The following is a 15,931-nucleotide window of genomic DNA, read 5'->3' on the forward strand; positions in this document are numbered from 1 at the left end:
AATTAAGTATAATATATTCAAATGGATCTTCTGTAAGCCCTTAATGCTTTTCCCTTATATCAGTTTGCCCTATTTATATTTTTGGTGTTAAGTGATATCTATCCATCCATCCATCTATCATCTATCATCTATCCATCCTTGCCTGTTTGTGCCATGTCTTCTAAGTTTTTTGATCTGTAATATAAGCACTTGACTCAGTGTCCTGCAGTGGGCATTCAATTTATGATATTCCTGGACTTACTGATTAATGACTAAGAGAAATAAGAATATGTTTATTAGGATGCATTTGAAATTAAATCTGGAGGAAGAAGGTTTTCCAACAATATAGAGAGAGTTTTAAAGAATTCTGTGTTGTGTAAAGAGTTAGAAATAAAGTGAGGATCAGTTATGGCGGGATGATACTTGTGGAGGGAACAGAAACAGGGACATATGTAGCACCTCATATGTCAGGAGCTACGTTAGGATTGGCAGGATGTGGGAGGAAGAAATGATCTCTTCCCACTAGAACCCTTCAGGCTAGCTAGGAGAGAAAGTATGCATATACCATGTCAAATAATAAAACAGATCAAGATTAAAAAAAAAAAAAAAAAAGAAGTGTCATAAGGAAGCTTAGCATCTTGGCTCAGTTATAAACCCCCAAGGAATTCACAGGAGAGGGGACACATTTCCCATTGTGCACACTCAGAACAGACTTCATGAGAGATGTGGGATTTGACCTGGTCCTTAATGATGGGCAGATGGTCGACAGGCAGAGAGGCGGGAAGGGGATATTTTGGTATATAGCAGGTACAAGTGGAAGCCACAATCATGCTTGCCAAGCAATAAGTCAACCAGTTTATCTCTAGGTAAGAGTTTATGGGGAAGAATAGTGGCAGAGAAAGCTGAAAGGATATGAAAATATTGGACATAAGAGACTACAAAAAGGTCTAGAGAGTAGTTGTCTCAATAAGGAAAAAGGCCATGCTTTTTAATAAAAGGAATGTCAGCATAAAGCATGTTTTACACTATACCATCCAGTCTCTGATGCTACAAGTAAAAAAGAAGTTGGATGATAATTATAAAGAATTATGTGATCCCGAGTTTTAAAACATGAGGACAAATTCAATGGCGTATAGAAATGTTTTTTTAAAAAATGGTGGATGAAAAACAGGTCTCAAGAATTTAAGTCAGACAACCACTCAGAATCTAAGTTAGAAATTTTGGGGGTATTTGAACATCTGATAAGGCATGAAATGATGCTGGAAGTCTCACAAATACTAGCATCATGTCTCTGGCATGGCTGGGGTTCTTCCTGAATGAAAGAGGCCACCCTCCTACAGTGGTACCATTGGGACTCACATCCAACGTTATACATGTACTTCTAAGCATCTCTTACTAGAGTTCCAGACAAATTTGATGTATATGAACTTACAATTATTTTGAAAATCATGATCAGGAAGCAGGCAGAGGAAGGTGATGCAAGGGTTAAATGTTAGTAGCTCTGAGCTAAACATGTACATGGATGATCTCCTTCATCCTTAGTCTTGCATCTACCATATGTGTTCTTAGTCCCCTTTTGAAGATGAGCAAACTGAGGCTCAGAAAGGTGAAATCATTTGCTCAAGGTCACACAGCTACAAAGTGCTCAAGTCAGGTCTCAACCAAATTTGAAAATGTTCTTTATCCCACACCATTTTGCATTCAACTAGTTTGGTGTCTGGCTCCAAAAGGGTTCCCTAAGTGTTAAGTGAAAAACTCAATGAATCATCTTTTCCATGATGAAAATCACACAATGGTGAGAGGGAATGAAAATTGAATTAGAGGCTGAAAACAACCAGAGAATATTTGGATGGGATTTAATGGAGCCAGGGAAGTATTTGGAGGTCAGCAAAAGGGCTGCTGAGCACATCAGGGGAGCTTTCCTGTGGCACATAGTTAGAAACTTCTATGTCACCTGAAGGCTGGGTGTGGCAATGTGACCTAATAGGCTGGCTCTAGGATCCTGTGTGGAGTAGGTAGTGCTGGATGGAACGGGGTTGTACTTTGCCAATAGGGTGGACCTGTGATTAGCAGACACTGTTTAATAGCCTGGGTGCAAATAAGGAGAAAAGCAGTTGAGTTTCCATAGGAGCAGTCCCTGTTTGACTTTCTGAGGGAGACTCATCTCTTGTTGAAAAATCCCACCCCTTTCTCGCTTCCTGACCATTGGCATCCTTGCCAGAAATTTGCTTTTGCCTGGCTCTACCCCTACGCCTGGTCCCCTGTCAGTTCTCGGCTTAGAGTTTGCTTTCCTATCACCTCATGGCGGACTTGGTTATCATTCCCCAGCCCTTCCTGGTCCTAATCTCCTGTCAAGGTTCAGAGCAACTCTTTTAGATGCTGGGGCCTGGAGGTTCAGATTCCAGTTTTAAATTCTAGTGAAGGTTTGAGCTTCCCTGGGGTTGTTAGTTTATGTTGCAGCAACGAAAGTAACGAAACAACTCTCACAAGTTGTCAGAGATGCTTCTGACTTCATAAATCTTAAGACATTTCAGTATTTTTTTCCCCAATGAAATAAGGCACCTCATCTAGAGGAGGTAAAACATGCACACATGCACACACACACATACACATGCAATTCATGGCAACAAAAAAGTCTGTAGCATTTCTCAATAAATTTCAAAGGTTTTCAGCATAATTGGATTAAAAGATATAAACAACTGGCTTTGCAGGGATCTAATCTGTACCTGAGCCATATGGATTGATGGCAGAGATTTAGCTAACTTACTGTCTTGCATCAATAAAATAAATAGGGCCATTAAAAACATACATTTTTATATATACATCTTTATCGCCATTATTTAGAAGAGATTATGTGCCAAAAATATGCTATGAATTTTCTAAACGTGACAAACCTGGCAATATTTTACAAATAGTTATAGTATTATTACCATACGTTCTGGTTTGGGAGTAGTTTCTGAAGTCTGACACGGGCTGGTTGTGGTTTGAGGTTAGTGGTTTTTGATTTAGAAATTCCCATCTACCACTTGGCAGAGCATTGCAACTGACAAGAACAAAATTAGTTTGCAAAATGGAAAATGAACTCTCACAGCTGTCTGCAGGAGACCCAACCTCCCCAGTCTCCATTCTCTAGGGCTGGCTGGGAAAAGCTGTGGGGAGGGGGGTGGGCTCGGATGTGAGGTCACTCAGCAGAGTGAATTCCCCTTTTTCCCTGGGGAAACCATCTCAGGGGTCATGCATTAGAAAATCTTCCTCCCCTTGTGGATTTTGGTTTTGAATCATGGATCTGGTTTCCAGCCTATTCATTGCCAGACTCTATTTAATAATATCTGTAGATTTATGAGAAGCATGTCAGTCTGGAGTATTTTACTACCAGAATATTCTGATTCAGTAGAAAACAATTCCAAGTTCATTAGAGTGCTCTTCAAGGGCAGTTCCATTTCACCCCTAGTGTGCTGCCCCTGGGTTCTTGCTAACCATCCCCAGCTGCACAGCACCACAGCACCTTGGCTCTCTTCAGCATGAACCTGTGCACTCCTTTGGTTCACACTGCACTTGGGGAGAAAATGCAAAGTAATTAAGCTCTACCTTGGAGCAAGAAGAGGATAAAGATGCCCAAGTGGAAAGCGAAACTCCACGTCATCATTTGTAATTTATGAATGCAGGTAAGAAGTTTAATGTACTATTACATTGCCATTGGGGCTAACTTAATTCCTAACAAATTCTACCAGCATGATAAGATCAATGCATCCAAATTTTTATGTGAGTAAGGCTGATTTTTATTAGTCAGTATGAAATATCCTAGGAGATTATCCAGGCTCCTTTCTTTCTTCTTCTTCTTCTTTTTTTTCTTTTTTCCTTTGTCTTTTTCTTTTGGAATATCATGGCCTAGCAGTATTTTTTCAAAGAGCAGGTAGGTAGGATAAGGGAGCTAAAATAAAATGTAAAGACCAGAAGGTGATAAAAAGACCTGAAATGCTTGCACAATTAGACTTGACACATTCTAACTAGTCCTTTCCATTAGAATAGTTTCTCAAACTTGCTCTCACGTTATAATCACCTTCAAAGCTTTGAAAGTGCTGATGCCCAGGTGCCAGTACAGGCAGAGCAAATCAGAATCTCTGGAGGCAAAACCCAGGCATCAGACCTTATGCCAGAGACTCTGCTGAGTTTCACACTAAACTCCTTTGTGCCTCACTTTCCTTATCAGCAAAACAAGGAAAATAATTTGAGGTAAAAAAGACTCCCAGAATTAGAGCAATCTAGAGGATTAGGAGAATAACACAGGTGAAGGTGAGTTGATAATTTGAAAACAAAAATGCAATGAAAGCAAAATATTTGAAAGATGATAACAATGATAATTTGATCCTAATTACAAAGAAGACATTTTGTTTTGACAACGTCTATTCAGTTTGTGGACCTATCACCAACCTACAGTTTCTATCCAGAAAGTTTCACCTGGGGCAAGTGACTCAACCTGTCCCCTAATCCCTGGAATGATCTAGATATATCATTGCCTATTTCATTCTTATATATTATATGTGCCTAAATCCTGTGGTTCTCCACTAGATGTGTAATAAGGTTAGTAAGCTCAACTGGGACAATGCCTTTGGGATTTTGTAACTATATTAAATGAATTGTCAGGAGAAAGCAGAAGAGCTAATAATGTCCACATGACTTACATGGAGCTTATGGTATTCAAGCAGGATCATTTTTTGGGTGAGGGACTCTCCTCCCTAATCAAGCTTCTCTCATGCCAACACTGATGACATGAAACATGTGACAAGGGATGACAGAGTTGCTATCTTGCGCATTCTCAAATTCACCAAATATTCAGTAAGTATCTGTGAGGTGCTGGGGCTTCAGAATGTCCTCTCAGGTCCTTTAAGTATATGATCTTCTCTCCATCCTCATTGGAAGCAGAGAAGTTGATTCTATTTTCCCCATTCCACAGGCAGGAAAACAGGTTTGAAGGAAAGGAACAAGTTGCCCAAGGTCACAGGTATGTAAGCTGGGGCTCCTTCCAGAAGTCTCCATTCCTTCCCTATGCACTAGGCTGCATGTTTGTGATATCTTTTTTCCCAATGGGCTCACCAGAACCCTCCACTGAGAGGTCTTGCTCATGACCCTTCCAGGCCGAGGATACCAAGGAGCAGGGTGGGGTTTGCAACCAGAGTGTATTAAAAACAAATGTGAGCTCAGAAGAAGCTCCTGGAGTGAGGTCAAAACAAGTGACTTTTGCTGACTCAATTTTTAAAATTCTATTGCCCTTATGCTCTATTTTCGGTTTCATAAGAGACTGCTTTTTCAATTCCAAGTGTGCCAGGTGCAAAGGTCATCGTATAAGCAATAGAGAAAATTAGAACTAATGAGAGCGCAGGAGGAGCTCTCTGCCGACCTCCTTAGGGTTCACATAATTATTATTACCTCTCTTCCCCTTAGGGAGCATCCTTTGTGGTGATCAGATATAATTTGATTACCAAATGCAAATGTCTTGTTAAATGGATATCCCTTGAAATCCCTAATTTATTTATTTTGATGGCCTGGTCATTCGTGTATTGCACTCAGAGACCTCAACAAATACTAAATGCTGTCTGTGCAAGCTTATATATTATTTTGAGACAAAGAAAACAAGCAGTTTTCTGATTTAGTTGCTACATAAAAATAATTTCAAAGGTGAAGCAATCGGTTTCTCCACCATGTGTTGAAAAGGTTTTGCTAAAAGCAATACAGATTTTCCCTCCCTCAGAATGTAGTCTGGTTGAATTATGTAAAGGGTATCTTTTTTTTTTTTAGTTTTAAATCTCCTTGTGGCATTCAAACAGGATCTTTACTTAATGATTATTACTTAAACGTTACTCTTGATTTTAGAAAGTGTTTTTAGGGAATCTGTGAGGAAAAACCGAAAAATATTGGAAATCCAAATTCCAGAGGAAGCCATGGAATGTAACTGCCAGCAAAATGGGACCATGTGTGCAAAGCAAGTAGAGGAGGCAGAGCGTTAATGCTAAGAAAATGAGCACCTAGTTTTTCAGAGCTAAGTCAGAAGTCATCTTCATTTTCTTTCTCTACCCTAGTTGGGTTGGGATAATATTGATAGAACTCCATTTATTTTGGAGTCAAGGTAAGCATTTATCTTGTCTCTACGAGAATTCCAGACCCCTCATGTATAGATTTGCTCACATTCAGAAAGTCATCTTCCAGTCAATGTCCATGTCTGCTGGAGCTGACCCTGCTGGACATCTCCTTTTGAAAGCCACATTTCACATTCAGGTTTTCCAGTTTGTTCTGCATGGTCACATTGTCTCAGTCTTTCTAGCCTAACATGCAATTTGACAAGTTGTGGACCATTGGTATTTAATTAGCCCATGCAGATTGTCAGAATCAACTGCTGCCACCAAGAAAGCCTGGAGCTAGCTTGTGGCATTTCTTTCCTGAACACCCAAGGAAAGGCACCACGACAGAGGTGAGTTAGTATGGAAAGGTTGCTAACTTATATTAACAATGATTACAACATTGGTGATGTCCACAATGTACCCTTATTCAATATTCACATTGCTTCCATGTTTAAAAAAAGGAGGATAGAGATAGGATAATGAGAATACCTGACTACAAATTCTGGCTCTATTGCAAGCTTGGATACTTGGGAAAAATCACTCCCACAATGTCAGTCTCCTTATCAGCAAAATGGGTAAAATAATACCCATTATTATTACTGCCTATCTAGGCTTTTTACTAGGATCAGATAAGATGCATCCTTCTCACTTCACAGAAAAAAGATAATTTTTGCTTAACACTCTGAGGTAAATGCAAAGGTTCCTGAGGCTCCAAGTGACTACTCCTGGAATAGCCCTGCCTCACTGTTCCAGACACTGAGGAGATTAATATTTTTGTACATCTTTATACCAGTTAGCAAGCTCTGCTATATGAAAAGACTTAAAGTAAGCCTTAGCTGTGTATCTCTATGCATTCATATTCATTTATATTCTCCTGTCATATAAATATAATCTTGCAGTGGAATGTGAAGAATCACATGCAGATATGGAACCTAGACCCATGGCCATCAAATTGGAGAACATGAATAAGATCCCAAGCTGCTAACACCTCACATGTTGGTACATCACCTTTTGACTGTGCTTTCAATCATGCCTTGTCCTCCATAATTAGTTACTTTGGAAAGAAACCACTTGACTGACTGCCAAGATGACAATTCAGAGGAAGAGAACATTTTGTTGTCAGATCATTCCTGCAGTAAGCTGGCAAAATTTGTATCAATGAGCTAACAATTTTATGACACTCATTATTATTTTTTTGATTCATGTCATATCTATAACCAAATCTGTAAACCTGTCTTCTCTTCTGACAGGAAGAACCAATCAATCTAGTTAGGGAGTATCCCCATCTGTCAATGGGGATTACAATAGCAGCTGGGTTAGTAAGTCATAAAGTTGTGGGGAATAACACAATCAGTTAATGTATATGAGGTGCTTATAATAGTGCTGGCAGACTCTTGAAGTTGAGCACTCTGTGTAAACCGCTATCATTATTTACCAAAACAAATTGTATCAGTCAGTTGGAGAGAGATACAGGGTCAAAAAAAGAATGACTCTGCTCTGGAAAATTCTTTCATAGCTAAAGAAATGCCATTAGATCCCTTGTACTCAAAGGGCAGACATAGAAGCAACATCTTGGAGCTTTGAGAAATGCAGAGCTTCAAACCTACTGCATTAGTATCTGCATTTTAGGATCTCTCCAGGTGGTTTGTGAAAGGTACTGTCTCAGAGTGCTCCTGGGTATATGCGGAGATCCTGGGGTCATTTGTATGTTGGCAAGCAGGATATAATAGTAGGAGTGACTCAGAAAACCTGCTCTGTCTTACTGATAATTATTCAACTGCAATCTGGACCACAGAAAGAAGGCTGAGGAGTAGGGGATATGGATCACCTGCACCTCAGCAGTTAGAAGGCAGTCCCGTTGGAATCAAATGAAAAGGACACATCAGATACCCTCGTGGAATGAGTGTAGGATTCTGTAAATGGTCTGGCTCATTTGGGGGAAGGAACAATCCCAAGCAGGACAAGAGGCAATATCCTTAGGAAATCTGCAAGAAGTTTTGCAAAGGAAGTCTAGGTGTGCATAGAGGGAGGGGAGTAAGTCACTTACATTAACCCAGGGATGCTCAAGGACCTGCACAGCTGAAAATCGCTGATCCACATTGACCAACAGCATCATGGTAATAAGCTCCTGTGAAGGGGAACATTAGACTCCATTTATTTGACTTGGTATGTGAAAAACTGGGTGTTTGCAAATGCCGGCCTTCTCTTCCGTTTGGAAAAGCATTTGTAAAAGCTCTAAATCTTAATTATATCAACTCCACTTACCTGTGACTACCTGAATAACATCTTCAAAAGTTAAAGGAAAGGTCAACTTTTGGAATTATAATATATAACTTGCAATGAATAGAAAAAAATGAAATTAAGTTAATGTTTAAGTAAATTTCATAACAATGGTTTTAATAGAAAAAAATTATTCATGTTAAAGAATTAGTAGTCCTTTCTTTGACTATGGTCTTACAATTTAAAGCCAGATTTCTTAATTAGTTTTATAAAGTTATATTTTAAAAACTAAATTTGCACTTTGACAGATGAAAGAAAAAATAGACTTTACCTAATTTCCAGACAGGATATTTAGGTTTGAAAGAAAGCAATGAAAAAAGATGTAGAATTGCCAACAGCAAGTTGGTAGAAAGAACTTTTGGGGGGTTGGGACTGGGGACTGTCCCCAGGGGCTTATGTGCATTAAACATGTGTTCTACTGCTGAGTTACATCCCCAGCCCAAGAGCACTATCCTGAGAAATGATTCTAAGGAAACGTGTTGAAGTTGCTTCAAAATTTGCCAGCCTTATCAATACAAGGAAAGCAGAACTATTAAGAGGTTAGTTACTCGAAGGTTCTGAAATGAATGAAACTTCCTTATGAGTTCAAACTGTTTTGGGCCAGGATGGCACAGCTTTGGTCTTCGTCAAACATTTGTCTACTTTGGATTAGAAGTTCCCACATAATAAAATGGTTAGATAGGTATTATGGAGTTTCTTTTGTGCTCAGGCTCTGAGTACCACGTGGGGTGGGAATGACTGATTTCCATTGATACAGAGTCTACCTTTGCTGTCTCCATTCCCTTTCTAGCTTGGGCCAGGATTGTTTAAAACAATGACTGTGTGTGATACCTTTTGCCAGGTGCTGTGGGATAAAGGAGACATTCCCATTTGTCAGTAACTGTGAGCTTGTAGGTTATAGAGTGAGAGAATTAAGTGTTGGGCAGATTCTTGAAAAGCCTGCTTACAGGTCCAAGTGCTCCAACCCCACTCCCCACCACCTTAGCTCCTTTCACCTCTGGCCTTTCCTCTGATACTTCTCTTACTTCCCTACATTCTCTGAAGTCCAGTGTTTGGATTCTCTGACAGCTGAAGAAAACGAGAGACTTGTGCCCAATATGCATGTAAAGTGTAAAGTGGTTGGATCCATGGGGTTGGGTTTTAATTTGTACTTATACTCAGGACACAGCAAAAGGAAATCATACCCATTGAACAACCAAAAAATGATTATTTTTCAACATTAAATTTTCAAAAGTGTAAGTCAATGCTTGTGACATGATACAGGTTGAATATCCCTTATTAAAAATTCTTGGGACGAGAATGCTTCAGACTTAATTTTTTTTTCAATTTTGGAAATTTGCATTACATAAAGAGATATTTTGAGAATGAAACCCAAATTTAAATACAAAATTCATTTATGTTTCATATGCTTAATACATATGGCCTTAAGATAATTATATACAAAATCTTTAGTGCATCTATGTTTTGACTGCAATCTATCACATGAGGTCAAGTGTGGAATTTTCCACTGAGGAGATCACGTTGGTGCTCAAAAATTTCAGATTTTAAAGCATTTTGCATTTTAGATTTTCAAATTAGGGATGTTCGATCTATGTAAATTTAAAAGAGATCAATTACAAGGTTCTGCTTTCTTCCCAAAGTCTACAAATATTCCAATGTAAGAGTTGTATAATTTTTAGATGCCAATCTGTAATTATTTTTAAAATGTGTTACCATGTACATAAAATTTACCACTTTATCCATTTTTAAGTGAACAGTTCAGTGGCACTCAGTACATTCACATCATTGTGCAAACATCACCACCATCCTAGAAGTGGATCTTTTAGTTCAGTGGGATAAACACCATATGTCTGGTTTCTCTTCCTCTAAACTCCATTTATCTTTCAAAATTGACTATAAAACATAGCTTCCCCATAAAGTCTTTGATGATCATTTCAATGTATGTTGAGGTTGAGCTTTCTTTCCTTTGATTGATGAATTGCTTGATTCATTTATCCATATATTATTCATTTGTTGAATACATGTTGATCAATAATTAGGTACCAGTTATGATTTAGGCACTGCAATGAATGAAAAGGACAAAAATCCCTGCCTTCACAGAATTTGCATCCTAGTAGGGAGAGTGTGGAAATAAATGATACCAATTGGACATATCTTCCTATCTCTATATGTCTGTTTACCTATGTAGGTGAGATAGGTATTTACATGGTATACCAGATGGACATAAGAGTTTAAGTTTTATAGAGAAAAAAAATAAAGCAGATAAGGGGGATAAGGCAAGCCAGGTAAGGCTTAAGAGCTGCAATAGGAAATGGGGTGGTCTGGGAAGGCTTCACTGAGGACATGATGCTGTCAATAACTGAGAGGAGGGCTGGGGATATAGCTCAATTGGTAGAGTGCTTGCCTTGCAAGCACAAGGCCCTGGGTTCAATCCCTAGCACCGCAAAAAAAAAAAAAAAAAAAAGAAATAACTGAGAGGGATGAAGCAACATGACATGCAGAAATCTGAGGTGGGCTCAATCCTGGCAAGGTGGGGGCAAAGCAAGAGGTTACCACAGTGTAACTAGAGTGACAACAAAGTAGAGGCTCTTGGTAAGTGCTTCTTAGGATGGCCATGAGCAGATGGTTTGATGTCTGTGAAATCTTGGAAAACCTAGTAATTACAACTAAAAGGTGTACAAATCATATTTATGATATCATTAGTCTCTTTGCACACAACAATTGAGAATCAATAATTTCACTAAGACACGTAGGCTGTATGGAAGAGGTAGGCACTGGCAACCTACCTTTGCAGAATCAGAAACATTATCCCAGTATGGAGAAGGAAAGTCCACTTGCCCCATCAAGATCTGATCAAAAAGCACCTCCTGGTCATCGCCACTTCTGTTTAGATGAACAACAACAAGGAGAAAATAGCACTAAAATGTTAACTCAGGGCATGTATCACCATTTTTTAATGCATTGAGCCCTTCCTTTTCCTATAAACTTGTAAAATGTGTGTTCTTAAAGCCATCAAAAATGTCAAAATGCAACTGTTTTGGCAAATTAGGAAAGAATGAGTTTTTAAATTATATGAGGAGGATTTATGGAAGGTGTATAAATTAGCATGCACAACATGGAAAAAATAGCAGGCATTGCAAGTGAAGTTATTATGTTCTTTTCCTGCTTCAGGCTCCTTTGTTCAAGAAGGGCAAATGGATCGTTCAGAGAATAGAGAAATGCTTTGTTTGTGCTGAATAAAAGATTGCTGCCCATACCCACGAAATGGAGGGAAACCACACAGCAGGATGTAAGTGATTACACCAGCTGCCCAGATGTCCACCTTGAGGCCATATCTGGAAAAATAAGTGATGTTAGAGTTAGCAAAGTCAGGACAGGACAAATTATGGGGCATGCTAAAATAGATGACTCTTCTATTCCAAACCAAAAATGAGACTGAACAAAATAAAAAACCTAATGACAAACACTAAACTAAAACCCACCAGCTAAACAGAGTTCAAGGAAGGAATTTAAAAAAATATTAAAGAGACTATCTAAGGCATATGAATAAAAATCAAAGCAATGCATGCCTAGTAGGCTCATATCCAAATATCAATAAGTGAAGGGTATCAGGTTTATTAAAATCATACTAATTCTGAGATAGGGATGGACCTAACTCTCTAATTTTAGAAATCATAATTATTTGAAGAACATTTTCCAGCTTATGAAGAGCTGACATGCATTATCTTATTTAGTTTTCCCAACGATTTTGTAGGTTGGACAGGACAAGTATTGCCTGTTTTATAGAAGAGAAAACAGTTTCAGAGTGTGACAGCACCATTAGTGACAGAAATGGACGTCTTCAAGGTCTTCAGGGCCCAACCAAATCCTCTTCCCACACATGTCCTCAACCCTCCCGGCAGACTCTCAAAATATAGCCATGTAGCCATGCCAGAGGCAGCTCTTTCTGAGGGAAGTCAGATCAGGTACAGATGTGGTCTCCCAAATTACTCAAATCTGACAAACACAGAGTCCCCATTCCTTCATATCTCACCATAGGAATTTCCCTATTGAGGTTTCCTTCTTACCTGTCTTGTCTTTCTGACCACTGGATCTAAGGTACAAGTAGAAAAATCATCCATCCACTGGTCACAGTGGATGACACTACCTGGATTACCAAGTGTGGACTGAAATTTCTTTCTAATGAAAGAAAATGGGCTGTCCCCCTCGTTGTCCCAGTCTCCCAAATTCAGATCAAGTTCAGCACCTCATGACTGACTATGGTTGTTGGTAAGCGATAGGCTCTTTGCTGAAAAACCCTTTCTCTAGGGCCAACCTGAGTTCACATACTGACTCAGCCTCTAAGAAGTCATGAGCTTATAGGACACTTAACCCCTCAGTGAGAAGTCTCAGTGGATCTATGTGCAAAATGGGAACAGTACTATTCACCAGAAGAACAAGAATGGAGTAAGTGGGTTTAAGGGCTGGCATGTATAGGTCCTTATTAGTAACAGGTTACTTCACTTTCTCTCTCCATTCTAATGTAGAGATTTTCATTCCCCTGATTCTGTACAAAGAAACCAGCAAATTCCCAGTGGCCCTCTGATGCCTAAGGGTATTTTACTCCACAGGAAATCAATGGATCTCCAAAAGGACCAAAACAGGACCAGGAATGTACAAATGTGGCTGAGAGAAATAAGCACAGGAGAGTGTAATCACCACACAGCAGTATCTGCTTTTTCTCCAAAAGTGAGTTAATTACCATCACTGTATGTTTCTCTGTTAGTCCAAAAATTTTTTACTCTGGGGTTAATAACTTCCATTCTACCTTTAACAAAGGCCAAATGGAAGCTTTAAACAAGATTGCAGTAATTGGTAACTTGATTGAGAAAACACAGAAAATAGCTCCCACTATAAAAGTTAAAAAAAAAAAGAAAGAAAAGGAAAGAAAAAAGAAAAAGGAAAAAGAAAAGAGAGTGAAAGAAACCCAATGCTTGATTCTGTCTGAATGAGACAGAGTAGTACTATGTTTCTTATTCTCAGGTAGCCAGGTTCTTTTGCAAGCATAGAACTAAACATAGAAGAAGCCTTTACCCAGTCTCTGCAATTATTTCAGGAGCCACATATGTTGGGGTGCCACAGACTGTGTATAGGGGGCCATCAACAATGGTGGCCAGTCCAAAGTCACCCAGCTTCAGCGATTTGCTGCCATCTTGATGCTCATACACCTAAAATAAAAGTAAAAATACAATCGCCTTAAAACTGAGAACTCAAAAGCTTTTCATTGATGAAATGAGGGACAATATGGTTTAAATTTAATGTGTATAACATTAAGAAATCAGGCAATTATGCAAAATAGCATTTTTTAGATTACTGAAAAGTTGGAAATACAGTCAACAAGCAGTAAATGGAAATTTACTAAGTAAACTATGGTACATTCATACAATGGGCTGTACAAGGCCATTACAAAGGTGATGTGAGAGTATACTTAATGTAATCAATTATGTTGGGGAGGTAAGGATATCAGATTTCAGATTGGTTTGTATAAAATGTCTGTTAAAGCGAAAATAAAACAAAATAGAAAAGAAGTCTGAAAGAACACAGTTTTGGTGCGTCTGCCTCTGGGTGGTAGAATTATAGAAATTTTTTTTCTCTTATCTGTATTTGATGCTTTTTACAATTAAAGTTGATTTGAATAATAAAATGAAGCATAGAAAGTCTCTTGTGCTTTATTTTATGAAAATAATTACTTCTTCCTTCCAATATATGAGAAGCTTTAAATATGCCTTTCTTTACTAATGGCACAAAAAACTACCTCCATATTAAAATACTTTATTTTCAGTGCCCTACATTTCCGACAAGATCTATTTACATTTTTTATTAATAATTGAGAGGGATATTAACATTTCATTTTACCTGTGGCAATTTGGAAAGATTTATCAGGTGCAGAGTCAGCATTCTGTCCAGGTTTCCTTATTAAGGCAGTAAAAGTTTCTAGTCTTTCACCCAACAAATCAAAAGAAGGATGCCTGTGACTCTAGGCAAGTATTTATATGCTTTAATGCTGGTCTGTGATCAAACCAAAAGGATATGCTCTAAAAAGTATCCCAAACAACTTCATTGATCGCAAAGAAAGGATCAAAGGGCATTCAGAACTCTTATTCAGTGCTCTCTGGAATCAATAGGATAAAGGAAAGAAAACCACAATAAAAGTCCAGTATTTCCAGCAAAAGCAATCTTTCAGAAATGCCTCAAGGAAATGGTGAAGTTTTCCTCATACATCAAAATAATTCATGCAGTAAGTCGAGGCTCGCATGTTCTTCTGTTATCACTCTATGATCATCTGGTACTTGCTGAAGCACTCTGCACCTCCTGCACAGCACGACACATCTCCACACATCAGGAGCACTGCTACTGTTCACATGTGTGTCCTCCTTCCTTTGGAAAAAGTTGATTCACTTTGCATTCCACTATAGCACAAAGTGCAGATGTTTGGCCAGCTAAGCTGCAGTATCAGCAGTGACCATTTGCATCCAATTGTTTTGGCAGAGGCAGTGGTCAGATTCGTCTCCCTGGAGAAGCTGGATGGAAATTATGCTTTTACATCTTGTACACATTCAGAACATGGAGTCTTTCCCCCCAGGGCTCTGGATCACAATCAAGTTTGGGCTGTCCTGGTGCAGGCATCCAAAGCCTGGGGTATCACCTGCTCTGGTGTTAGGGCAAAGACAGCTATGTGTCCAGTGGGATGGACACTGTCCTCCCTGCTTAATGAAGGAGCTGTGCAGCCCTGGTCACCATAAACAGGTTTGAGTTAGGACTTAGAGACATCAGAACTGCAAATCACAGTATTGCCCTCAGCCTAAATGTTCTCAGGCAAAAGAAATCTCTAAATCATAGTCCCAACATGCTAGCCGTTCTGGTGATCTAAACAACAAGCAAATGTTTTTTTGTGAAAAGAAATAAGAGATGGAAGCATCTATAGATCATCTGTCTAGTTTACTTTCCCTACAGAGCAAATTTGTTTACTTCCTCAGTTCCATTTTGTTACTAGTAACCTTTCTAAAATGTAAAATAACCTCTTGCTTTGGTGTTCTGCTGGGTTCAAGCATTCATGATGTGTGCTTTGTGAGATGGTGCAGATTTTGTTCTAGTCATTCAACTCCATTTATGCAGGAATTCTGTAGCTTTTTTCCTAAACAGTGTGTAAATCACCTAATTTATTCAAAAGTTTGACAAAACCAGATGTTGGGGGATCCAATCATTAAGTCCCATTATAGTTCTGAAAATGACCATGTAATTCTCTTACATGGAGCAAAGGTTTTATTTTTGAACATCTACATTTTATCAGGAATTCCATATAACATATAGTCATATACTAATTATATTTAAAATAGATGAGTAATATAGTCCAAACTTCTATTAACTGAGAAAAATGCAAGGCCCTGGGTTGGATTCCAGCACAGCACAATAAGCAAAAGTAAACATTAAATTGTTACCTAAAATGAGGAAAGTGAGGAATATCTAAAAGTAATAACACTTCTAAAAAACCAAAGACATTCAAATGAAGTATATTG

At 38.6% G+C, this 15,931-nt stretch overlaps 1 protein-coding gene across 5 annotated transcripts in view; it reads right to left on the reverse strand.

Annotated features, from left to right (window-relative positions):
- Window positions 1–15,931, reverse strand: part of Dclk1 (doublecortin like kinase 1) — a 335,028-nt gene that overhangs the window by 21,071 nt on the left and 298,026 nt on the right. For 4 of the 5 annotated variants that reach the window (XM_047552013.1, XM_047552011.1, XM_047552010.1 and 1 more), the window contains 4 exons: window positions 13,449–13,582; window positions 11,633–11,710; window positions 11,162–11,258; window positions 8,143–8,223 (listed from right to left, as the gene is read on the reverse strand). In XM_047552013.1, the coding sequence (XP_047407969.1) occupies window positions 8,143–8,223; window positions 11,162–11,258; window positions 11,633–11,710; window positions 13,449–13,582 (390 nt within the window). The remainder of the gene's footprint in view (window positions 1–8,142; window positions 8,224–11,161; window positions 11,259–11,632; window positions 11,711–13,448; window positions 13,583–15,931) is intronic. The other variant, XM_047552012.1, reaches the window with a different exon arrangement.

Source organism: Sciurus carolinensis, chromosome 5 (genome assembly GCF_902686445.1).
Source record: "Sciurus carolinensis chromosome 5, mSciCar1.2, whole genome shotgun sequence".
NCBI classification, from domain to species: Eukaryota; Metazoa; Chordata; class Mammalia; order Rodentia; family Sciuridae; genus Sciurus; species Sciurus carolinensis.